A 26,871-nucleotide genomic window follows, 5' to 3' on the forward strand; every position below is an offset into this window, starting at 1 on the left:
CATGCCTACTCCTGATACATATTCCAAAAGCACCAAGTTCATTAACAGCATAAAGAAGTAACTATAATCTAATGAACCAGAACAGACAACTTCCTGATGCATCATTTTTCAATCCTGCCTGCTCTCTGCGATGATACCTCCCGAAGTCACCAAAATGGTTTAAATCTAGTTTAATTAGAGAGCACACTCATGTAGTACTAGGGGAATTGTTTGTAGAGTATTATAATAATAATCAGAGCAATTAAATCTCATACTCAAGCAGCAGGAGTATGAACATACTCAAACAAAAGGTGAAAACATCTTACTAGTTTTCTTGGTCTTCAAGGCCGACATCTCTAACTATATAAAAATGATACTCAATGATGTTCTGAAGCTTAGTGTTGAAAAAGAACTTCAAAATTTAGAAATAGGATGTACTACAAATGAGAGAAGGTTCACATTATTAAAATCTAGAATACTGATGCAAGTCCAGGGTGACTCAGAATGAGTACAGTATCAAGTAAATGCAAATAAAATTCAAGAAAAAAATATAACTTCTAAAATTGAAAATGCTTGTGTTTCATAGCCTCATCATCACAATACACTCAATTAAGAAAAAAAAAAAGGGAAGTAGTCAGTGGCAACGCCCTGCTAAAAGGAATGGAGGGCCCCATATGACTACTGGACCTGACCCACAGGTGTTGTTTCCCTGTCACCTGGGTCAGAGATATCACGAAGAAAATTTCCTGCCTGGTACTGCCCACTGATTATTACTCACTACTTGTTTTCCAAGTGGATAGAGATGAAATCCCAACAAGAAGGCTGTGGATGACCAAGTGGGACCCCCAGACCTTGGGACAATGGGTCAAGGGATTTGAAGCACAAGTTTTGTTCTCTTCTGTCCTGCGAGTTGCAGGTAATTTTGAGGCAAGAAGCAGGAAAATCAATAAGTGAGCTTATTGGGGATGTCAGAATTTGAAGAAGCCTGGGTTTCAGTGGTCATGCACTGGTGGAGTTCGCAGTCCTGAGGAATTTGGGTCAGGTGAGGAGTAAAGTTAGGCTCCTGAACTTTAGGAAACAAACTTCCAGCCCTTCAGGGAGATAGTGGGATTTCCGGAGACTGCCTTCAGGACAAGGGAGTGGAACAGACCTGGCAGATCTCTAAGGAAGCCTTCCATAGAATGCAAGAGCTAGCAATCCCCAGGCAAAGAAGACCAGAGACTGCTGGTCAAACTAAAAGGAAAGAAGTAAATGCATGGAACAGTTGAGGCTAGGACAGGAGAGAGAGTATAGAGACAAAGTATGGTTGTGTAGTGATGGGAGGAGAAAGGCCAAGGTCAAGATGGAGCTGAACCTAGCAATGGATGCAAAGATTAACAGGAAGGGCTTCTACAGGTATGTTAACGAGAAAAGGAACGTCAAAGATGGTGTAAACCCTCTGATAAACAATGCTAGCAAACTGGTAACAATGAATGAGGAGAAAGTTGCGGTGCTGAACAACTTCTGTCTCATTCTTCAATGACCACTTCCCTTCCCATGCCTCTTGAGAGGATGGAAACAGGATGGGGACTGGGGGAGCAAAGTCCCTTTTACTGTAAGAGAAGATCAGGGTCATGACCACCTGAGGAACCTGAAAGTACGTAAGTCTACAGGACCCCATGAGATGCATCCCAGAGTCCTGAGGGAATCGGCTGGTGTAGTTGCCAAGTCATTCTCTGTGATATTTGAAGACTCATGGTAGTCAAATGAAGTCCCAGGTGATCAAAGAAGTGGAAACACTTCTTCACTACCCATCTTAGTAACAGGTAGGAAGGAAGACCCTGGGAATTACTGAACTGTCAGTCTCATCTCAGTACCTGGGAAGGTCGTGGAACAGATACTCCTAGAAACCATGCAAAGGCATGTGGAGGACCTGGAGCTGATTTAGGACAGTGAGCATAGTTCCACCAAGGGCAAGTCCTGCCTGTCCAACCCAGTGACCTATGACTGACTGACTACCTCAGTGGACAAGGGAAGAGCTATACATACCATCTATCTGGACTTGTGTAAAGCCTTTCACACCATCACAACATCCTTCTCCTTCAAATTGAAGAGAGGTGGGTTTGATGAGTGGACTGCTAGATGGATGAGAACTTGGTTGTATGGTCACACAGGTAGTGGTCAATGGCTCTGAGTCCCAGTGGACATCAGTAACAAGTGGTGTCCTTCAGCGGGTATTGGGATCTGTGTTACTTGATGTTTTCATTAATGACATAGACAAAGGGATCAAGTGCGCCCTCAGCAAATTTGACATCACCAATTTGACAAGCTGATTGCGGATGCCATACCTGAAGGATGGGATGTCATCCAGAGGGAACTGGGCAAGCTCAAGTGGACCCATGGGAATCTCATGATATTTAATAAGATCTAGTGCAAGGTGCTGCATGGGGGTTGGGGCAATCCCTGGTATCAATGCAGGCTGGGGGATGAGCAGACCAAGAGCAGCCTTACTGAGAAGGAACAGGGGGTGCTGGTAGATGAGAGGCTGGACATGAGCCAGCAATGTGCACTCATAGCCCAGTGAGCCAACCATCAAAATCAGCATGACCAGCAGGTCAAGGAAGGGGATTCTGCACCTCTTCTCCCCTCTGGGGAGACCTCACCTGGAGTGCTGAGTCCAGCTCTGGGGTTCCCTGCACAGAAAGGACATCGACCTGTTGGAGTGAGTCCAGAGGAGGCCAGCAAGTTGGGGAGAGGGATGGAGCATCTCTCCTATGAGGAAAGACTGAGAAAAAGGGGATTGCTCACCCTGGAGAAGAGAAGGCTTTAAGGTCACCTAATTGCTGCCTTCCAGTACCTGAAGGGAACCTACAAGAAAGATGGAGAAGGACTTTTTACAAGAGCATGTAGTGACAGGAGAGGGGGGAAGGGATTCAAACTAGGAGAGAGTACGTTTATGCCAGATATTAGGAAAAAAACTCAGTGAGGGTGGTGAGGCACTGGAACAGGTTGCTCAGAGCAGTTGTGGATATCCCATCCCTGGGGGTGTTCAAGGTTGGGCTAGACAAAGCTCTGAGCAACCTGGTCTAGTGGAAGGTGTCCTTGCCCTTGGCAGGGGGGTTGAAACTAGAGGATTCTTAAGGTCCCTTCCAAACCAAACTATTCTAGAATTTTATGATTTTATAAAGTCCACCTTCCAACCCCAAACAGGACAGACCCAAGAACCCAAGAAAACAAAGTATCTATTTTCAGTAAAAGGATGGAAACCTATTCTTGCTTAAATTTCAAAATCAAGGACCTAGGGAAGATGTAATTACTCAGTGCAAGTATAACCTTTTCCCCTGATAATTTGGGATTATAATGAAATAAAAACAGATGGGTGCAAACTGGACATTAATGTTTCTAGCTGATAATTAGAAGAGCTCCTAACTACCACAGTACAAGGTTTGAAATGAGGTTTCCAGTAGGATTAGCAGGTAAACCAACATCTATATGCATATGTGAAAGCACAAGAGTTAATAAAACCCATTTTGCCTCAAGATGAGATGGTCCTGAAGGGGTACATAGTGTTGGAAAGACAGATCAGGAAAGTGCAGTGGTAGAGCTGTGAGGCAACACTTGGAATGTATCAGGCTGTCTTGGGATGGAGGGCCAGCAAGTCAAGAGTTTATGGGTTGGGATAAAACAGCAGACTAGCAAGGATTACATTGTTATGTGTGTTTGCTACAGGCCACCTGAGCAGGAAGAGAAAGTGTATGATGCCTACAGGCAGCTTGAAGCAGTTTCAAAGTCACAGTCACTGGCTCTTGTGGGGGACATTAACCGCTCTGACATCTGCTGGAGAAACAACACAGTGTAGTACAAATAGCCCAGGAGGCTGGTTCCTGGAAAGCACTGATGACTACTTCCTGACACAGGTAGTGAGAACCCCAGAAGAATAGTGTGCTGTCTGACCTCATACTAACAAACAGGGAAGGCCTTGCTGGAGATGTGAAGGTTGGGAGCAGCCTTGGCGCTAGTGACCATGACACTGTGCAGTTCAATATCAAGGAAGAAGGCAAGGAAGAAGAATGGGCAGCAAATAAGACTGTAACCATGGATTCCAGGAGAGTTAATTTTAGCCTCTTTAGATATCTTGTTGGAAGAATCCAATGGGAACAAGTCCTGAGGGAAAAGAAACCCAAGAGCTGGTTGATGTTTGAGGATCACAGCCTCCAGGCTCAAGGACAATGCATCCCAATGAGCAAGAAGCTGGGCAAAGTGGACAAAGAGATGTTCATGTATGAATAAAGAACTCCTGTCAATACTCAAGCACAAGCAGAAAATACACAGGAGATGGAAACAGGGTCAGGTCACTTGGACTGAATATAGAGAGGTTATCAATGTAAGTAGAAATGAGACAAGGAAGGTCAAAGCACATCTGGAATTAAATCTGGCCAAGAATGTCAAGAACAACAAGAAGGGCTTCTTCAAATACATCAATAACAAAAGGAAAACAAAGACAGTGTGGGCCCATTACTAAATTGAGAGGATACCCTGGTAACAAAGGGATGCTGAGAAGGCAGAGAATGCTTTCATTGCACCAGTCTTCACTGACATGGCCAGCCCTTGGGAATCTTTGACCCAGGAGAACAGGGTAAAGGAACTTTGGAAGGAAGACTTTCCCTCGCTCAAGGAGGATTGGKTTAGAGAACACAGGCAGACTAGATGTCCAAAGGTGCATGGGTCCTGATGGGATGCATTAACGAATGCTGAGAGAGCTGGTGGACACCACAGCAGGGACGTTGATGGTCTTCTCTGATATGTTGCAAAGATCAGGAGAGGTGCCTGAGCACTGGAAGAGATTAAATGTCACCTCAGTCTTCAAAAAAGAAAGGAAGAGGACCCAGAGAATTACCAGCTGGTCAGCCTCAACTCAATCCCTTGAAAGGTGATGGCGTGCCTCATTCTGGAGGCAGGCCATCTCTATCCACATGGATGATAAGAAGCAGATCAAGAGTAGTGAATGTGGATTTACTAAAGGCAAATCATGCTTGACTAACCTGATGGGCCTTCTGCAATGCGACAACCACCTGGATAGATGAGGGGAGAGCAGTGAGAATTGGCTGCCTCAGCTTCAACAGGGCTTTTGACACTGCCTCTCACAATACTCTCATAGGTAAACTCAGGAAGTGTGGACTGGATAAGCGGACAGCAAGGTGGATGGAGAACTGACTGAAGGACACACCTCAGAGGGATGTAATCAGTAGCACAGGGTCTGGCTGCAGGCCTGCTACTGGTGGTGTCTGCCAAGGTTCAATATTGGGTCCACTATTGTTTAACTTGTTCTTCAGTGACTTGGGTGAAGGGCCAAATGCCTCCTCAGCAAGTTCACTGATGACACAAAGCTGGGAAGACTGGCCAATACCTAAGAGTGCTGTGCTGACTTTCAGAGAGACCTCAACATGTTGGCGAGATGGGGAGAAATAAATGTGTGAAGTCCAACAAGGGCAATTGCAGGGAAAGAATATTGCACCTGGAAAAGAATATTCCCCTGCACCAGTACAGGCTGGGGGCCAAACTGCTGCAAAGCAGCTCTGCAGAGAAGGGCCTATGGGTCCTGGTGGACAACAAGCTGTCCAAGAGCCAGCAGTGAGTCCTTGTGGCCAAGAAGGCCAATGGTGTCCTCAGGTGTGTTAGGAAGAACATTGCCAGCAGGTCAAGAGACCGGTTCCTTTACTCAGCCCTGGTGAGGGCACATCTGGAGTGCTGTGTCCAGTTCTGGGCTCCTCAGAACAAGAGAGACATGGAGCTCCTGGAGAGGGTCCAGAAAAGGGCAACACAGATGAACAGGGGACTGGAGCATCTCTTACAAGGGAAGGCTGAGGGAACTGGGCCTGTTCAGCTTTGAGAAGAGACAACTGAAAGGGGACCTCATGTACAAATATCTGAAGTGGGGATGCCAAGAGAATGGAGCCAGGTTCTTGTCAGTGGTGCCAAGCAATAGACAAGAGGCAATAGGCAAAGACTGATGCAAGGAAGATCTGCATGAATATAAGAAAAACTTCTTTACCATGAGGATGACTGGGCACTGGAGAAGTTGTGGAGTCTCCCTCACTGGAGATAATCAAGAACCATCTGGACACAATCCTGTGTTACTGCTCTAGGATGACTCTGTTTGCACAGGGAGGTTTGACCAAATAACTCACTGCAATCCCTTCCAAGTTCTTATTCTGTGATTTTGTGATAACCTCAGCTAGTAAGTTTATGGCTGCACTTTCAACCACAAGTCTGTTTTCTCTGTTATTCTCTCCTGAGTACTACCTGGATTTGACCTCCAAGCTATGTGACGCTTTTGGTTTTTCTTTTTTTATATACAGAAAATGTAGAATACACTAAGTGCTTTGCCCTTACCATCTCATTTTGTTCTCTCCATATGACCCTTGAGCGTATATGTTATAATAGTTCTGTTTCAACTCCTATTACACTTAATGCAGCTGTGGGAATCTCACAGTCAACACCTGTGATATCAATACCTACTGCATTCTTAATCAGAAAGAAGAAGAGGAGATAAGTACTTGAGGACACTAGAATACTCTCTCTTTCAATAAATAAACTTTTCACTCTCATCACGAAGTGAGAGGAGCAATGTAAAGACATGCACAAGGAACACAATGTACTCTTTAAAACATAAGCGTTTGAGTCTGAAGATGTCTTTTGGGCGTGTCCTCAGAGATAAAATTTAATTTTACCCCTGGAAAATGTAATTATTTCCCATATTCTTCTGTAAATACTTGTATTATAGTTACAGTTTCATAAATTTCATTCATCAGTTTATACCATAGATCTTATTCATTCACAATTGATTAAAATGGGAGGTGTTTCACAAGTAGCAAAAGGGAAGCAATTCCTAAAGATATATCACTCCTTTAGTTTGCATTTCCAATGGCATGGCTCACTAGGTCTATAATGTATTTTTCACTCTCTTCTGTTTGCTCAAAGACTTTCAAATACAATATAAATTCTTCTGTCAAACTACACAATTATTTTTACTAATCCATTGAGAATGGCAAAGCTGAAGTGCTTGAACTGAGGCAGCCCGATACAATAATCTAACAGTTCATTCAAGCATGTGAAGAAAGTATTATGTAAATTTCAACTAACTTATGTTTATATGCATGAGCACCTCACATTAATATTCTTCAGGAATAAAATTCATTCCTTTGACAGTCACCACTAACTCGCTATGGTCAGTTATCACCAGGGTGGTATCAACCTGTACATGCTACAAATGGAACAAGTTTTCCTAACTACTTTACTTAAAAGCTGTAAAAAAGGACCCAGGTTTAATGCACAGAAGTAACCAAAAGTAGCAGCGGGGTGTCCCACAGCCACCACCACTACATATTCTTGGAGAGCTGGACTTGCATTTGAAAGCTGTATATTGAAAATATTCTTCTGAGATAAACTGGAATGGCCTTCCAAAAATACTCGGAGAAGAACTCATAGAGTATGAAGATAATAATTAAATTTTGGGAGGGAAAGTGTACTTCCTGTTCACAGTTCATTCTTATTTAATTGAAAATAAGCATTAGAAAGTTTTGCCAGAATAAAACCCTGTTAATTACAAAAACTGCGAAGCTTTAATTCACATGTATAAGACCTGCTTTTTATAAAAGGTCCCAGCACATATAATGCAATCAGTCTTCATAGGCTCATAAAGCTGAGGAAGGAGGATCTGAGAAGATGGGTTTCCCTACTGCTTAAGATTGTAGGGAGAAAAAACCCTCCCAGATATCAAACTTCATAGAATCAATCAGTATAGAGAAGTTCACAGAGCATCTTCCCTTAAATCTTGGTCACACAAATTGTGAAAAGAGCATCATCCCTGGCTGGAATAAACTTCATATATACCCAGCTGCTGAGCACCACTGGTCTGAGTAGAGCAATAAAACCTGCCACACTGGTGTCTTACCTACCCATACCACATACACTTCATTACAGGGCTCCTCTTCAGCTGCTTTTTGCAGGTCACCAACAACTGATGGTCCAGGGCCTTCTCCTACATGCCCTGACTATGGGACAGGGAGTCCTTAGTATTAAACCCTTACTGAAGTTGCATTTCAGCCACACCAGCCTCCCTCCATCCCTTGTCTCTTGCCCTGCCTCCTGGATGAGCCTTGGATTTACACTGTAGGTAGCTGGTCTTCTGAGCCAAACTCTTGTACATATGTTGTAGGCTTATTTCTTGTCCCGTCTTTGACCTCATTTCCAGGTGTTCCCATTTCAGATCCCTGGGTCAGCCTTGAATCTGGTTTCAGACCCCTCTGTACCCTCTTCCCATCAGTGGCGGTCATCTTCCACTTCTGACTCACCTCCTATTAAGGAACAGCAAGCCTCACTGCTCCCTGACAAGGAGGACAAACACTGAACAGTCCTGAGTCAGATCTCTTGTCCTCACAAATTGTTCTTTCTACCCTGTCTGCAGCAGACCATTCCAGCAAGAAGCCAAAATCTCATCCTTCAACCAACCTTCCCATCATCATAGACATCACATACCATTGCTCCAAACATGAGACCATTCATGCACAGTAGATGCTTTTCTCATTCAACAGACACCCAACAAAGTGGTGGACATAACCTTTCACTGATGTGCATGAGATTGAACATCACCAGCAGTCATGCCACTGTCTGGGATAACAAAAAGTCGGATAATGCTCACCAAGTCCAATATTCAGCTTCTAAATTGCCGATTTACACTCCAGAGACAACAAACAAGCATCTACTGCATTCATTATTCCCAAAACAATCCCCACTGCCCTAGACTCCAATAGAGCTCCTACAGACCAAGCTACTGTCACAATATATGCTTTTTACCTCTTCGTTATGCATTTGACACCTCTTGAACCATACAAATTAAATCCAAACTCAGAAATACATGCCTTAAAAAGAGAGTTGGAAGATGAACCAGAGAAAAATTTCTGTATTGAGCAGCATATAACATGAAAATATATTTGTGAACAAATACCAAAGTATTTATYGTTAACATAGTTTTAACAATTTTTAATTTACTAAACCATAGTTTTTATTTCAGCAGTGAATATAATGAACTGTATTAAACTCAACAGTAGCAAGAGCAAAGGTTTATTAGCTAGCTTACAAAATCTCACAAAACAGGTCAAGAGAGAGTAAAGATTGTCAGCTGAAACTATGACTTACAGCAATTCAAAAAAATAAATGGGTTTATGGAATTTATATTTCTGTGCTGCATTTGAGATAAAAACATAACCCAAAAGTAGAAAAGTCTTTCCGGCCTTGCACCATGGGCAGATCTGTGTTAAACAGGCATAACACATTCCCATTCTACCAAGATAGCACTTTACATGTAATGAGTTTGTGTGTAAATGACCTTAATTAGGTAAGATGGAAATCAGGTCTTGTATCATAGGAATACAGGCCATAAATACATGATCTTTATTAAATTGAGAAAATAAATATTCCTTCTGGCAATAGGAGGTAATTCTATCCCATATGGGTGAATGAGTGAACAGCAGAGAAGAGTATCACCCCCCCCAGATTTTCACTGGAATCCTCTCCATCCCAGTCCTCTCCAAGGAGAGAAGGATCACATCCCAAAGAAGATATTGTCTCTAAAAGTTGCAAATACTTCTTCAGCTGTACAGTCACTGTGCTTTGCTAGACACACAATCTCCAGATGTGCCAAATCCTTGTATGGGTTTCATTCAGCTCTGTCATGCCAGCCTATCTGAAGGTACTGCTTGGTGCCCAGATCAGGGCCTGAAAGGATTATCACAACACTTCTCCTGGAGTCATTACATATTGCCACAGTCCTCGCTTAATTTCCCTTGACAGTTCATCATATCCTGCCAGCAAAACTCCTCTATATGAACTTGCAGGCATTTTGTCCCCATCATACACCCTGAACTAGGAGTTTCCATGATTGAGATACAAGTGTTTTAGCATTCTATGCTACCTAGGTTTAATTCTATTGCTTAAGATTCTATCTAAAATTTTTAAGTAATGCAGCATGACATTGGTGCAACAATTAATTTGAGATACTTTGATGGTGTTTTTTGCTCTTTGCTTTGTCTAAAATGCATGAATATTTCTTCAATTAAAATTACATTATAGAAAATCAAGCACAGTAAACAAGCATGGTTCATGCAAACCACCATGCTTCTTGCAGTCAAAATATGCAACATTGGCAGCAGCTAATGTGYATCTCAGAAGTTCCCTCTTTGGACAGTAGCATTCCAGTAAAAAATTACAACAATTATTTCTAAATGACCATTAATTGCTTTAAACAATTTATAAGTCGTAAATATTCTATCAGTATGTACTGTGATTTATCGCTTCTCCTGAAACAAGCAGATCTGGCTCTTTTCCGAACTGACATGACAATTGTCTCTAAGAAAAGGCAGGTTTGACTGGAAAGACTGGAAAGTTATCAGACAACCAACATCACAACATGTGAATAAGAAAGACTGCTAAACATGTTTCCAGTGTTGCAACAGATTTCCCCATATATTCTGTCTATTTTATGAAATACCAAACTTAACCAATTTGTCTTTCTGGACAACTGACAAATAGCCAGTCTTTGCTGCTTCTGCCTTTATACACAATTTATTTTGCAATTAAAGGAATAAAACAGACCAATACTAAACCCTCCTCCTCCCCCCCACATCTGACTTGAGAAATAACTACATTCAAAAAGCCACAAATTCCATTATCCCATTATTTTAAACCAGCACCTGAGCTTTACTGCAGGTGAGATAGCCAGTCTCTAGACTGTCACGTGTCTTCCTCTAATTCATATTGGAACCAAAAATGCCATTCAAAAGCAGTCAGAGAAATAGTTGTAACCATGTTAAAAAAGTTTGTTCGGTCTGTCCAATTCCAGTTACTTTGTCAGCCTTTACTTCCTATGACTGACTTTTAAAGCTCTACCTGGTGTCACTTATTTTTACGAAATTTTAACTGACTTTATTTTAACGTATTCTGAAACATTTTAGGGGATAGGATGCTTTCTGAAGTCACTTCTGTATTACAATATACACTTCAAACCCATTTCACACTGAACATACTTAACACAGACTGGCCACCACCAGAAAAGCATCTTTCCCATCTTCTTGAAATTGTGATATGACTTCCTACACACAGGAGTGTAGCAGAAATGCAGTATTATGAAGTAATTCCAGCATTCATGGAAATCATTCAAAATTTGCATTTTGTTTGACTAATATCAGCACCTTYTTCCTGCATTCAGAGCTGTTAAGTTTCCTCAGAGAAACTGAACAATTCAGAACCTGTGATTTTCAGGGTTTTATGACTTAAATTTTGTGTGTCAGAGCCTGTTGTTTAGTAAGTAAAGGATGCAATGACAGAAGGATTTGCAAAAATAGCTCCTGTTTATTTTCTAGCTTACTGCTGCATATTACTGCCTCTGAGAGAAGAGCTGGTGAAAATCTTTTTAGGGGAAAGAGTGAGATAAACTTAACAAATATGGTAATGATTTTTAAAATGCAAAAATTTTATTTCATAGCTATGGGTTTCATTATTTATTATCTCATCCCCTAATTCTTCTAGCCCTGAACAACAGCTCCACTTCAAAAGAAAACCCACAAAAGCATTCAGAAGATGGGAAGTGCAACATTTTGTGCATGTGCATGTGATTGTAAGGGACTGATACCTTGTATTATCCAGTGTTTGTTTAACAGAGTCTTATCAATGATTTAATGAGCTGTTTGTTGGGCAGGAATTTTCTGAGAGGAAATGCCACAGTAAAAGACACAGTTTAAAAAGAAAAACTGAATCATAACACAAAAAGATTGAATTGTATCTTTAGAAACACATTTATACATGCTTGTTCACTTCCACTTACCCATGAAACAATGCACAGCCAACTCATGTAAGCACTAACCCTGAAGCATACAGAATTATTCAATGACATTGTGCAAGAGCCTAAATCAACACTTGTTTTACGAAAGTGCATGCTCCTCCCAGCATCTTTGCAAGCTTTGGGGAAAGAACTTTTGTGTACACTGAAAATGTACAGCTAATGTCAAATTTGCCACCCCAGCTTTTTCAGTTTGTCTTTGAAATTGACAAAACTTCAGATTGCAATACATATGCTTTAGAAACACTAGACTCATGCACACTGCAGTCTTGCTTTTCACAACTTTACATGTGAACTTCTTATCACAATGACGCTTTCTCTGAAGCACCAGGCAATTCTTTCCAGACCAGCTTAGACAGTGGTACAGAAAGCAGCTGGGTGCACAGCACAGAGCAAATCAATATAATTACTTTAGCAGAAGTTACTACCTATGCCCGTTACTTACAGGAGGATAGGCGGAAAGATAAAACACATCCATAATGCCTTAAATATAGTGGCTCCTCTATCTTCATTTATGGGAATTAATTTTCATTTCCTGGATCCTACTGTGAATGTTTCCAATGGACTGCACAATAGCTACAGTTTAAATATTTCTTAAACAGAGTTTTTGCTCAGCGTGGGGACACTTTTTTATTCCCTGGCACTGAGCATCTGCATTAGCTTCCCTGCATATATCCCTACACGTTCCACAGTTTGGGATTTAAGAGCAGATTGAAAACTATTTTCAGATCTTTAACAGCACTTGTTATTAGTGTTTCTTTTCTGCACATTCATGCTTGAGAAGTGGACCACCAGGAGAACATCCCCAGCCACAGAGAAGAAAGCCTCCTAGAGCATCTAAGGAAAAGACTGAATAAAGAAGATAGACAAGCAAGCTAGGACATATTCAAGCATAGTTGAATTTTTATTTGCAGTCATTGTCTTTTCCCCTCCCCATGTACTACAGCATTTCAGGATCTAACCTTCAGTGAATAAAAATACTGGGGAAGAACTTTACTAAGATAGTGATACATAACAACCCCAGCTGATATGAGCCCATATGCTTCTATTGAAAAGAGATGATAATGAAACAGGCCTGAGCCGGTCCACAGACTTGGTAAAAATTTATCAAATAAATCCTGTCCTATTAGAAGACAAATTTTGTTCAAAATACAAGCCCTTTAGAGTGACCACTTGCTCTCACTGATGGTACTATGGATGTTGCACAACTACAGTCATGCTGCCTTTTGGTCATATTTGCCCTTCAATCTTAGTCACTCCTTAATGTTTTGAGAATGAATCTGTCTCCCTGCACAGTCTCAGAGGATGCTGGTTTTCCACTGGACAGTGTGAAGCAGACCAAAACTGGATGCACAGAGAATCACATTGATGTGGAAACAGCCATAAGTTTTCCTCCAGAATAATTCAGCAGAAAGAATACAAAATTCTGAATATAGACAGGCCTTATGAATAAAGCAGGAAAGTGTTTTCAGTGAGAGCAAAAAATGCTTTTTATTCTGGGCATAACAGTCAGACAGTTTAAACATCCATACTGTTTAAATGCACCTTATAATTTCCCTAGAAATACTGCACACTACATTGATATATACATGGAGGTATTTACATGTGTAGAAGAACAAATTCCTTTGAGAAGTCACTCTCCATCATATCACAAATACCGTATCACTGAGGCGGAAGTTGTTAGTGTTTCTTACCAGTAGATCAGTCAGCAATTCCATCTGTCTTTTTGACAATTTATTCACAGCTTCCCAATTCCCTTGCAGTTTCTTGTCCAGTGAAACCCCTTGGAATGCACCATGATTGCAGGTTACCTTTTGTGTGTGTGTGTTGTGCAAAGGCAAGTCACAGAGCAAAGGGTTTTTTTTTTTTTCCACAAGGCCAAATGCACATTCCTTCCCAGTTCCTTCTATCACAGCTGATAAATTCCTGATTCAAGATTCAGAGCAGCTCCAGCCAAGTCCCTCAGCTGTAGCTTCCTTTTAAGAGGGGTTAAACTGCCTCAAATCCCATTGGTTTCAATGGAAGATGGAGAGGCCTGGCTCCTCCGTATTACATGGTCCACGTATGGTTTGTATATTGGAGCCAGATTAATATATGAGATACACTGACAAGCACTATCCAGTATTTTCATTTTTATTGCTTAAATCAAAGAATTACAAAAGGAGAACAACAATTTTACTCCATCCTCCCTTTCCGTACCCTGTCAGATACTCCCATTCCTTGTTAGCAAAAAGAGCTATGTAATGCCAAGACAAGAGGTGGCAAGATCCAAGTGTTAAAATTACTCCCTTTATTAATTCAGCATCCTAAATCTTTATTCAAATAAAACTTTCAAGAATGAAATGACCAGTGAGTGAAATCCTAATAAGTATGAATGGGCCAGGGTTTTACGCCTGGAGCTCTTGAATATTCCACTCTCAAAGAGGAAAGGCAAGGTAAATGCATTTTATGGCTACATTAAAATAATTCCGCTTATATTTGCTAAATAATAGAGTGTGTGTTGTTTTAAGCAAATCTCCTTTTTTGCTTTAAAAATATTCTTAGTGCTTCACCAGTGTATTATTAAATAAACTGACAAAACATTTCAGAACTAACGTAAACGTACAATTTTAATGCTTTCTAATCACACAAATCAACACAAGATTTTTGTACTTGTGCATGACCTTCTTCAAATTATCCCTCCATTTTGGCTGAATGAGAATGAGCATGGGCTATTTGATAAAAAACACTAAGTGTGTGAAATGAGGGGCCCTCATCGTTTCTGCCAGACTCCTCTTGACAGAATGATGATAGAAGCATCACATCCCTGGGAGAGTAAATGCAAACTGACAGGAGATGAGCCTTTAGATGTTGAATATAATCTTGAATTGTGCTTGAAGTGTCTTATTATCTTGTCTTTTGATGTCTGAAGGGGTGGCTCATTGTTAGAAAAAGGAAAGCCCTTGCACATCTTTGCCATCTTTAAAAATTGTTTGGCCTTTAACAACTGCTTTTCCAACTGATGTCCATTTCTCCTGACAATAAATATGGCAGGTCGTCAGCAAGTGACAAACAATTTACTTTACATGCCAAGCTTTTATGTCTTTTGAGAGCTCATGTGGAAGCATATTTTAAAAAGCCAGGAAATTAGCACCATGACAAATGTTAAGATGGCTGTATGTGTAGCTTGCTGCGTGGTTATTCATTACTGTTACGTTTCTGTTTTAAAGTCCTGTCTTTCCTGTAATCAGATTGCTGTTAAAGTTCTTTATTTATCATTGACTAAAAATAGTCAATGAAAAATAAAGAGCAAGAGGCAATTTTCTTCTGCTGTAAAAAAAAAAATAAAAGAACTATTATAGATACAGTACATGGGTAATGCATAAAATCATATTTATTAATCATAACAAATCAATATTAGTAGCAGTTTACCTGTACTGCAGACCCTCACAATCACATCACTGTTTTTTTCACCTTCAAGCAGCTTGAATTTTTTTTCTTTTTTTTTCCAACTTAAAAGTTTAATGACGAATCAGATCAATATGATTCCTTAGCAACTAAATCACAGGCACACTAGTTTTTCCTGTCACAGCACCAGTTTTGTGAAAGCACTCAAGTTCTTTTTTCAGGCCTCCGTCACTCTGAGAATCCATAAGAATTCTCAAATGGATCATAAACTGTTACAGGGTTCAGGTTATTGTATCATTATAAAAACCTATTGATATAGTACAGATGACAAGACAAGCAGCTCTTGTGCTAGTTTATTACAACCATCTGAATACCATAAGAATTATCAGATACAAACAAAATAAAACAGTCAGCAGTAAGCTGTCTTTTAGGGAACCCATTTTTCTTTTTTAAACTGTTTTAAGCTGGTTTGAAATACAGCAGTTATATGAACCCACAGAAGAGAATACAAAACCAGAAGAGAATACAAAACCAGAAGAGAAAACAAAACCAGAAGAATGTCTTATTAAAAATAAATAACCAAAAACCTGACCAGAGCCTAGACATTTTTTTTTTCAAGAAAAGAGCCTGATTTTCCTCCTTCTGATGAATGTTTCACGCCTGAGTTTTCAGACAGAGTATAAAGCAAAACTCTCCTTCATCTCCCTTCCAATACAGCACCAGACAGCCCCACTGCCACTGCTGGGAGAATGCACACTGTATTCCAGCACACCAGCCTTTACACCAGTCAGGGGTCTGCTGACACATGCAAACCTGAAATTTGTAAAGTGCTGTTCAAAATACACCTGCATCATTTTACACAAATGAGACAATGGCAACGTGAGAAAGGCTTGACCCCCCAAACTCAATCCCTTTGAGGTCACAAGCCAGAGTCCCACAAATCCAAAGTTGCTCATTGACTAGCACATCTCATCTGAGTAAACCTTTGCATCATCTGGTCCCTCTTCTATTCATTGCTTCATAAAAGCAAAGAGGTGTGGGGGCTGGGGAGAGCAGGAGCAAGCCAGAGCAGCTGATTGAAAGATTTTTTTTCTTGTCAGCAACTGTTATGAGAAGGTTCACTGTGCTATATCCACACCGTTAAAATGAGAAGACTCTGAAAACAATGCATCAAATCCCAGCAACAGAGCCACATGAGAGTTTCCCCTCACACTCCACACAGTAGGAAGAAAAAACACATCAACTCAAACAACTTATGCAGATGCTTTGCTTGCTAGATATTATCACCAAATTTTCTGTGCTTATGTGAGTAAAGTATATTCAATTAGGAGCAAAAATGTTTTAAAATATTTACATTTTCAGTTTTCTTTCAGCTGTAAATTCCATTTTTCCTTCACAGAGATTTGTGATTTGCAGTCCACAAATTTATGATTTCAGGCAAGGAAGTATAAGAAAGGAGGAAAAATATCAAGCCTGTAATTGACAATCACAGTTCAGCTCATGTATATCTACCTAATTTTCTTTTCCTCCCTTTAACTTCTGCTGATTTCTCTAGTTATATTTTTGTTTTGTCATAATTACCATTTCTGGTTTTTGGTTTTTGTTTTTTTTTTTTTGTTTGTTTGTTTTTTTTTTTAATTATGATAATCCACTCTACTTAAAAACTTTTCCACCTTAATGGAAGTTTTACTTACATTCCGACACTGACCTCCCCATAACAGCAGAGGTGGAGTTGCAGAGCCTTAGAAATACACATGGAATACACCTGCACAGCAAAACTGAAACTTACAGGAAGTGCAGGACTAGTTCCATAATTCATCATTTGTTAAATATGAAAGCAGCATAATTATGATGTGGTTGCTCATTCCTGCCAGTAAGTTTCCTTTGCTGATTTTAGCTCTACAGCCTAAGAAACAACATGCTCACAGTAGAACAGTGACTATATCAGACAAGTGGAGCCCCCAAACTGGCGTGCAAGTACTGATAGGAATATCCTGTTGAAGTCAATGGTCTTTTTGTGTATGTGACAGACAATCACCAAAGACCTGTCAGAATCCGACCTCATGTTTATTCAAATCACTGTGCAAACATAGCATCTCTACGCTACATGAATAAATCTTAATTGTATGCAAAAAAACTCCCAAAAACTACCCCACACAGCATTTGCTCAAGAGATTAGACTGAACTCAAATGATTTTTCTTCCTCTCCAGTTAATACTGTGCTACCTCAAAAAACATTTACACATACGTAACAGTACAATATATTAAAGTATGCCTTAAGGTATATTAATTGAAAAGCAATTCTGACTTCTTGATTAAACATAGGTTTTTGATCATCCTCCTCAAGGAACAAATCCCCCAAAAAATTAAGCTTCAAACAAATCACAGAAGCCTAAAGACCTTGACAGATGGAGGCAAAATGCATTTTGCAGCAACTGCCCATGACACAGCTGTATCTGTTTCCAGCACACACCAAGGAGCAAAAGAGAGGGGAACAGCTCCAAATCTCACACTAAGGAAGGAGAGGGGAAGACAGGAGAGGTGGCACTTTTGTTTTTACTGAATTCCTACTTTACAAGCCTCGGTGTTTGTGGTGAGAATAACAAGTTAGGCTGCACGTCCAGTGTGCTCTGGGAGAGGATTCCTTTATTGTATGCTGGAAGGCAAATGGCTGCTAGTAATTCTTTATTCAACAACTTAAAACCAAGATTTTAAAATGTGAGATTGTGTCAGATAGGAGACTGAGGTAGAAAATTTAAATTATTTAATAGAATCTCTAAAGGTAAACCATATAACCACTGTCTGAACTGAAAAGCACAAAGATGACTTTAAAGCTAATATTATAAAAGTTCATATTAATACAGCTGTGTAAACTCCATGCTAGTTTTGAAAGAAGTAATCTAAGGATAGACTGCTGTAGAAAATGCTGTTCTTAATGCAAAAAAAGTCTTTATTACTTATTATATAACATTCAAATTTTCAGTGTAACGTGAAAATATTTTAGGACTGCAAGTTTTTTTATTGTATTAAAATAATGTATGTCATATTTCAGTTGCACTGGATGTCAATTTATATATATTAAATATATGTATATTTAACTTTTGTAATCACTTTCAAGCAGCGTGATTACTCTGTTTTGTGACATTTCCTTAAAACAACTTCAAACTGTGTAGAAATTAAAATGGTGGTTTACCTTTCTGAAAAAAAAGACATCTGAGAAGAAAAATAAAACTCCCACTTTCTCAACCATTCTTCCTGTATATTCTAAAATTAAAACAGAAATCCAAACTTTTCTTAGGCATAGACCAGCAGTAACTTAGTGTTAAAAAAAACATGCTTTAGAATGGTAGGGGTGTGCACTGTCCATTGATATGGTAGATATAGTGAAATCTGAAATCCAGAGAGCAAACCTTATTTCAGTCTCTGAAAACAGCCGACTCTACTTAGCCGACAGGATGAGATACTATTCTTCTCTAGATGACCTCTGCTTTCAAAGTAAAAGGGCTTTTGAGAGCATCAAAGCAGTATCACAACATAAAGCAGGACATGTCACAATACAAATCTTCCTTTATTTCGTACCGATATTGATTTTGATTTTTAGATGGTGGAAGAAAAGTATGACTTTATGTTAAAAAAATCAAAACATTTACATGAAAAAATAATATTCCTATCGAAACTGGCAAATTATGACACCTTTAATTCTATTCTAGTTTTGTCTCTGTTTAGCATTAATTTCTTCATTTCATCATTTGAATGTAGCTGCTGCCTCTGAGTTTTCCAGAAATTCTTTTGCAACTAGCAAAAACAGTATTTTGTTAGTACTAATGACAGTACCAGTGGTAGTCATGTAAAAAGTCAAAAAAACAAACCCTTATTGAAAGAAACTTTAATATATTGAATATGCAAGTAAATCAAAGTATAAAACCCCATAAAGCAGATCTTCCCATCTTTTGACTAGCTCTCCCTAAAAAAAGAGATGGATGCAACTAAAGAAACAGTTTCACAAAGAAAAAGAATTAAAACAAAGAAGAACCTACAAATGACAGAAGAAACAAAGCCTAGGAAGACAAAACAACACGGAAAACCAAGTGCTACACAGGATATTAAAGAGAAAAACGATCCACGGGAGAATGGCAACTGTTACTATGAGCTTCCTACAGCTACTTCTGCCTTTGGATATTTTTAAAAAATTTATTAACCTGACAGCAGGAAACTTTATACAGATTGCCCCCTGACCGGGTGCCAGTTTGGTATAAGCACTTGCTGCCTCTTTGTATAGCATAAGGAAATCAACAGAGGTGTTAAGTGCTGCCATGTGTACATTTGGGCAAATCTCACTTTGCCTTCATCTGCCTCACCTGCACATTCCCACAGAGAACCTGATTAATCACATGAAGTCGAATAGAAACATACAGTTCTCCTTCCTTTTCTTTTTTACATTTACTTCTTTTTTAATGTGCAAGTGTCTGATCTATTATTAATTTCAAAACACAAACTGGCAAGGATCTCAAGCAAAGAATCTAACAGTTCTTCCACAAATTACCTGTTTCCTGTCTAGTAGCCAGCAAGTCCCCTTTAAAACAGCCAGCCATTTATGTTGCTTTTAAACAAGTTTGGTATTTTTATAACTTCCAAGACAGAGAGAAAAATGTCAAACTAATTAAAAATGAACCATTTGTCATTCAGTCACACCAATAACATACTAGGATTTAATTATTTTTTTCTTCCTTCCTTAATGTAAGTTGTTCTGTGAATAAATACAGAAAATCAGATTCAAGCCTTGTTTAAGTAACACATAGCATACACTCTAAAAAACCAACAACTATAATTAACTCATACTCAAATCAGCTTTAGGGTTTTGTGTGTTTTTTAAAATTTAAAATAATCTGTCTTTGTCACAATTCAGGGACAGCAACAAGAGTCTGTTTCCATATAAGCAAGAGAATTTATGAGTGAGGCTGCAATATCTATCCTTCATCAGCCCAATATTGCTTTCATCAAAGGTTAAATGACTAAAACACTGGTCTCCTCAGAGTTGGAATATATGTGCTACCACCACTGCCTGAGCTACTTGCAATTCCTAAGCACAACAGGAAAGCTAGACTGAGGATAGATTTTCTATCTAACCATTGCATGGTGCTTTGTGTTTATATCGTCACAACAGCTTTTTAGGCTTTAATGAGCACTTATTCCCCATTCACAAGTGTCCCAATGACAGAGTACAAACTCTGCAAAGAAATCAGACAACAACATTATTCAGAGAATTATTCAAATCCCTAACCGCTTGCAAATACCTATTTAAAAATACTCATGTCAAATACATCCCTCAGCAACAATAATCAATCACATAGCCAGATCTCTGGGTTCTTTAAGAACCTACTCATTATTTGAGCAAGACAGCACTAGATTTTAGAAAATGGATTTACAAGCCTGTATGATGACTCAGTCCTGTAAACATGCCACCCATTAGTTTCTCATTGACACAGTCTTTGTAATGAAATAGGGCTCTTAATCCACAGATTATTTGCTTTAAGGGAAGTATCACACATTCAAAAACTGGCAGGATCAGTCCTATGGCATGGATAACAACTACTGTCTCAGAACAAAACATCCACAATGTGGAAACTATTGAATAAAATTATGTGGAGGTATAAGAATCTCTATATATGCAGATAAAATATATTTCAAATGTTATGTCTGCTGCATCTAAAAGAAGGCTCTGATTTTAATATTGAGACCGTTTGGGCCATGAACTTCCCTATCAGAATAGAAATATTTGCTAAAGAGCTTTTAAATCCATCAAGAGCAACAAATACACATTGCTTTCTTCCACTGAAATTACCAAACCTCAGCAAAGTGTGCCGGATGGGCAGAGATCTTACAGGCCTCTCAAATTTGAAGATATAACCAAACCACTGAGAATCATCCTTAAATACGCTGATGAAAGAAAAGCTCATAGTCTGAAGGCCCCCATAGGCTAGATATACTGTAAAGGATGATAATGTGAGCTTCCTCATAGCAACCTGGCAATGACCTCTGCTCTGATCTGCAGAGACCACTGTCTCAAGAGGTAAAAGACAATTTAGTTCTTCATTCTTTGTAAGTGAAATTATTCCAGAGCCATAAATTCTAATCAAGGCAATTCCAATTTATTAAAAACAAAACAAAACAAAACAAAACAAAACAAACAAACAAAAAAAAACAAAAACAAAACAAACAAAAAAAACAAACAAAAAACTAATCCAACATGTTTCTTTAAAGAGTAATACATGGGCTTTACTAGCAAAACATAATCAACTAGAACCAACTTCTACTTTGTTTCTCTGCAGCATATACATGTAGGGTTATATCGAAGGATGAACACAGTTCTGAAATGTGTAACAATATGGGAAAGCAAAATAAAATCCCAAAACCAATGCAGGGGTTTGAAAAGAAAACCTTGTTTATCTAAATGTGAGCAGATTCACTTAACTCCCATATCCCCAAACCATATTTCAAGCATACACAGCATTATGAAAAGATCAAAAGCCCACTAATGAACCAAAAAAATGACAAACCACAGTCTTCAGATCCATCACAAGAAGCCTAAGACTTAATTTCACTAGAACAAAACCTTCTCAGCAAAAAATAAAAAATAATAAAAAAAAAATATTAGCAGTCAATTTTTTTTCTGTCCTGCAATAATTAAATGGAAACAATTGTGCTCCGCAATTACAGGCTTGGTTTTGCCCTCACTATACACTTACAGTTTGATGCACAGAGCTACAGACTGAATCTCAAAGACTAAACTTTCATTATACAGTAAAATTACCTTAATATGCAAGTGCATGCACTCCCAGCTTTTTTTTACTGTCATCTTACTATGTAACAAATTGCCTTCAATTGAAAATTAATTAAGGACTGTATCTAACTCCAGGAAAGTCACCCTCAGTCCATAGGGCATGTTGATGCTTGGATTAGCCACTTCGTTCTTGTGATTTTTTTTTGTACAGAGAATTTAAAATACAACATATATAAAAAGTGTGTCTATACCAAATTTTGAATCTCAACAGTTTATTACACAGCTGAACATGAAGGGTGTTTTTTTCTTCCAAGATTATTTTTCAGAGTGATACTTCCTAACTTATACAAGATTTGTTTGAATATATAGTAAAGAATGACAACTAGGATGAGTTCAGTTAGTATCAAATCCCGGTGTGTTTATTAAAGTGAAACTACTACTTAGCATTAGAAAAGCTTTCTCTAGTAAGAGCAGTGGAATTTGGCCTGGGTTACTGTTTTGAAGCATATTGCAGAATAAGACAACTTGATCTGAAAATGACACCGCCAGACAAGTCAAGAGCCATACTCATTTATTCTGTTATTAATTACATCCTGTGGTTAAAATTGGAGATACTACTTCAAAAATATTTTTAAAGGTAAATAATATATTACAAGATCTCTTACAAAGCAGCTTCACCTCATACTGTACAGCAAAACTGGGATTTCTGTAACTGAAACACTGTAGCTGTGCAAACCCACACTTCAAAACTGTATTTTTAAGGTTCAGGGCAGAATCCTTTAAGAAGATTTTGCACTTCAGTTTTGACAACTTTTTTTACCCTTTTCTGGTTTCATATGAATTCGGTATCAAAAGTCTTTTGCATGCAGGTATGCATATTCCAAGAAGTCCAGTGTGGAGGATAACAGACTCCTGGACGATGGGACAGCATTTTCTTTCCCAAAGAAACAAATTTTTAGTTTTTTTTTTTAAATAATCACCACCAGCAGGAGAAAACAAGCCAGCAAACAACAATAAGGTGCAGCCCCTCTAATCACAGCTGCTCCTGTCATCACTCACAAGGAATAGCTGCACCACAGTGACAAAGTGCTTCTTCCCAGACACCTGTACACAAGTTTCAGGTGGAAGCTATTTCAGATCATCAGGAACTTATCCCTACTTAATGCTGGTATTTCTGAGACTCAAAATGCTGCAGCATTTATTCATTTTGTCACTGACAGCAGGGCGCCCATAAAAGAAACAAAAGTTCATTGTATCTCTTAAAAAATAAGTGCAATTAATTGTACTCCTGCCCTTTCCTCACTGGCAGCAGGGATTGTTTTTGAAGAGATATCATTTTGACAAGTAACAAAAAGTAAATACCCACTGTTACTGTGGCATGCAGTGAGATAAAAAAACAAGGAAATTTGAGAATAAGGAGGTGGATTTCAGGAAAAGGTACAGGTGAGCAAAGCAGGTCTTTTCAGAAAAAAACTCATCCATCAAAAGAAGCTAAATAGAATGTGTCTGGTAAAAGAGAAGAAAATTCTTCACATCTCATTATTCAACTCTGTTCATCTATCTGAAAATAAGACTCATGAAATATTGCCAACATCAACAGACACACAAATGCTGGTCATTCATTCCAAATAAATCAGTACATGATTTTCACAAATCCTTAAAAAAAAAAAAAAAAAAAAGAAAAGCAGCAGTGTAGAAAAACTTTGTTCTCTATGGACTTGTCTCCTCTCAACTTTCTGCAATTCTCCTCCCTCACTGCTTAATGGATTTGGCGAAAATTTTCACACAGCCTATATTAAATGTTATATTTTCAAAAGAGAATTATTTTCTCTGATTGCTTGAAAGAAGGTTGAAGGAGGAATTGTCATTCTTTATGCCAGCACCTGTCAATAAGTTCACATTAAGTTAACTTCAGAGACTGCAAAGAAAAGTATGAAGTATGTATTCCAAAAATGCTATTCATAACATTAAACAAAAGGAAAAAGCTATAGAGTGGTGATGTTCCATATTTATGTATCAGAGCTTTAAAAACAACTATACTTAATTATTTTTAGTGTTTATTGCAAATCTATCTTAAGGTATGCATCTGTGACATAACAGCTAATCATCTTTATTTTACATTTGCTCAGCTTGATCCTCAAATGTACCAAATTTCCCAACTGTCCTTTATTTTTTCTTATCAAAGTTACTGAAATTATTCAACAAGGGCTGTTGCAAATAGACGTTTAGCACCTGTCATAACTGTAGCAAAACCTCAGTAGATGGTACGTAAGTTCATACTGCAGCAGTTGGACTATTTCACCTACTTTTGTTTACTCTGGAACATCTTTTTAGGAGTAAAAGCATCAGGCTACGTCTTACAGTCACCAACAGAAAAAGCACAATATATGAATTTTTAGCTTTTTCATTAGTGCTTTTAGTGAGATAAATCATATTTTCAGCCCAGAAGGAGACAAGATATGGTTACACATCATTTCTATATCACACATGGCAACTCTAATGAAAGTGTCTGTGTAAATTCCACTATCACTGTAGAACATCCGAATGACAAAGGCTCAAAAAATATCCTGCCTTTTATTAGAAGACTTTCCTGATCTAAAAGCAAACAGACATTTCAGTATCCTCAAATTAAAAGCTCATTTTTTGCTTTGTACATGCCTTGCTATATTTAATAGAAGCACCCTAAACATTTGAGCAAATAAAACATATAAACACAGCTGAAGATATTTATATTCTCTAAATAATAATAACTCTTGGAATTTTTAACATTATAATTATTTCCTGGATGAAATGGGCTAAAATCATTATTATATATGCTTTTTAGTTAGATAAAATTCTAACTGCTAATGGAAATTATGCTTTCCATAGAAACAAAGATTACTAAGAGGGTGCTTAAAAATGGATGTGATATTCAGTAATAGTCATTACTGCAATCCAGAAATTAAATTTGGGGGGGGTTAATTATTATTCTCCCATATCTGTAGTGAAGTTATTTAGTAAAACATTCTGTCCTGTATCTTTCAGTAATGTGTAAATAATATTATAATATAAAATTGCATGCGGTTTTTTGTTTTAAAGAAAATCTTGCAGCTCTTTCTATAGGTGGAATACTGAAATCTGAACACTGCTACAGACTTCCTTACAGATTATGAAATCAAAAGTTGAATCTTAGAAAATGGGCTCTCACCCTCTCCTTTAAAGCTGCATTTCCTTTAAACAAGATCTTTTTCCCTTCAACTTCCAAAAACAAAATAATGAAAAATAAGGAAATGTTCCATTTTTATTAAGGTTTGTTTCAGGTCACAAAGAGAAATAATTAAAAGGGACTTCTTCAGGAGTGCAGTCCCTCTAAACCCAAAATGTCACAATGTACCATACAGTGCTTCTACAGCTCAGACACCTATCAACATCTATCACTCAAGCACGCGCCTCAACAGCTCTGCTCCCTTTTCTGATTAGAGATCAGAGTTGCTCGAGTTGGCTTACAGGGTGTCATCAGTTTGAATGACAGATGTCTGTGTTGGAGTGCCGCTCTCACTGCTTTTGTTTTGATTGTGAAAGGTTATGCTTATCTGGCACAATTTGAACTCTTCCAAAATAAATAAAAATTCAAAAGGTAATTTCTCTTTTCACAGGCTTGAGAAGAAACGTTTCATTTCTAATTTAAATTCCAAAAATATTAGCTCCACGTGCAATACCCTTGCCAGGCTTTGTTGACTCAGTATGAAGTGTTTTCTCTGAGAATCTTTCAGTTCTCTTCAGTCTGATTTTTTTTTACCATTAAAAAAAAAATTATAACTTTTCAGTTTAGTAAAGCCTTAGAAAAAGCTGGTAGCATGTGTGACACACCAGCACCTAACAGAATAAATGTTAAAGCACTCCAAGAAAATTACGCACCTCCCCCCCACCCCCCCATTATTTTGCATAAGAGTCCATGGTTCTAAAAAAAACAGAAAACATCTGCAAGTTGCACAAAATATGTTCATTGTTAAGAAAAGTTTTCAGGACTGACWCTCATTCTGGTAACCACTTGCAATGGGAGCAGAGGACTGTGTGCCTGCATGCTCCAAGCTAGTCTTTCCTACTTACATGAAAATTGAGCGAACAAAAAAAAAAGAAAAAACACAAACAGAAAAAAACCTACCAAAAAAAAAAAAANTACTTACATGAAAATTGAGCGAACAAAAAAAAAAAAAAAAAAAAAAAAAAAAAAAAAAAAAAAAAAAAAAAAAAAAAAAAAACAAAAAAAAAAAAAAAAACAACCCCCCCAAAAAAAACAACCAGGGGGAGATTGCTCTTCCGGACAACATGGCAGCAGTGAAATGAAATACCTAGACAGACTTACCGAAGAGCTTGCTGGGAGTGTCCTCGCTGTCATTTGATTCCACAGGCGCAAGCAAGGGCTCATTCAGCTCGTTGTCTGAAGTAGCTGCCTTGTCCTCACCTCTCAACTCTGCATTCATTTCACTCCGCAGTGACAGCAAGGGCTTACTGACTTGTCCAGCTATCATTGGATCCTAGGATGAGGGGGAAAAAAGAGTGAGAGGGAAAAAAAGTGGCAGCTTTAGTGTGCGTATACTCTCTCTTCCACTCCCTCTCTCTCTCTCTCACACACACATACACACACACACACTCTCTCTCTCTTATCTCTGGCTGCTCCTGCTGTTATTGCTGGCTGCAGTCAAGTGAAGAGCTATTACAGAGCCAATGAGTTTTCCATTACTCCCCACCCTATTAAAGCTCAACTAGCATGTGAGAGATTCAGGATGCTTTGGAGAAAAACTTCTATGAAAGCAACAAAACCAACACAGCTTTAATTGTGGCATGTGCTTTTTTTGTGTGTGTGTAC

The 26,871-nt window shown here is 38.5% G+C and overlaps 1 protein-coding gene across 1 annotated transcript in view; it reads right to left on the reverse strand.

Annotated features, from left to right (window-relative positions):
* Nucleotides 1-26,871, reverse strand: part of POU6F2 (POU class 6 homeobox 2) — a 317,022-nt gene that overhangs the window by 234,185 nt on the left and 55,966 nt on the right. Inside the window, exon 2 of the mRNA XM_057371373.1 lies at nucleotides 26,368-26,539. Coding sequence (XP_057227356.1) covers nucleotides 26,368-26,539 — 172 coding nt within the window. The remainder of the gene's footprint in view (nucleotides 1-26,367; nucleotides 26,540-26,871) is intronic.

Source organism: Malurus melanocephalus, unplaced genomic scaffold (assembly GCF_030028575.1).
Source record: "Malurus melanocephalus ecotype Western Australia unplaced genomic scaffold, MMel_1.1 scaffold_145, whole genome shotgun sequence".
NCBI classification, from domain to species: domain Eukaryota; kingdom Metazoa; phylum Chordata; class Aves; order Passeriformes; family Maluridae; genus Malurus; species Malurus melanocephalus.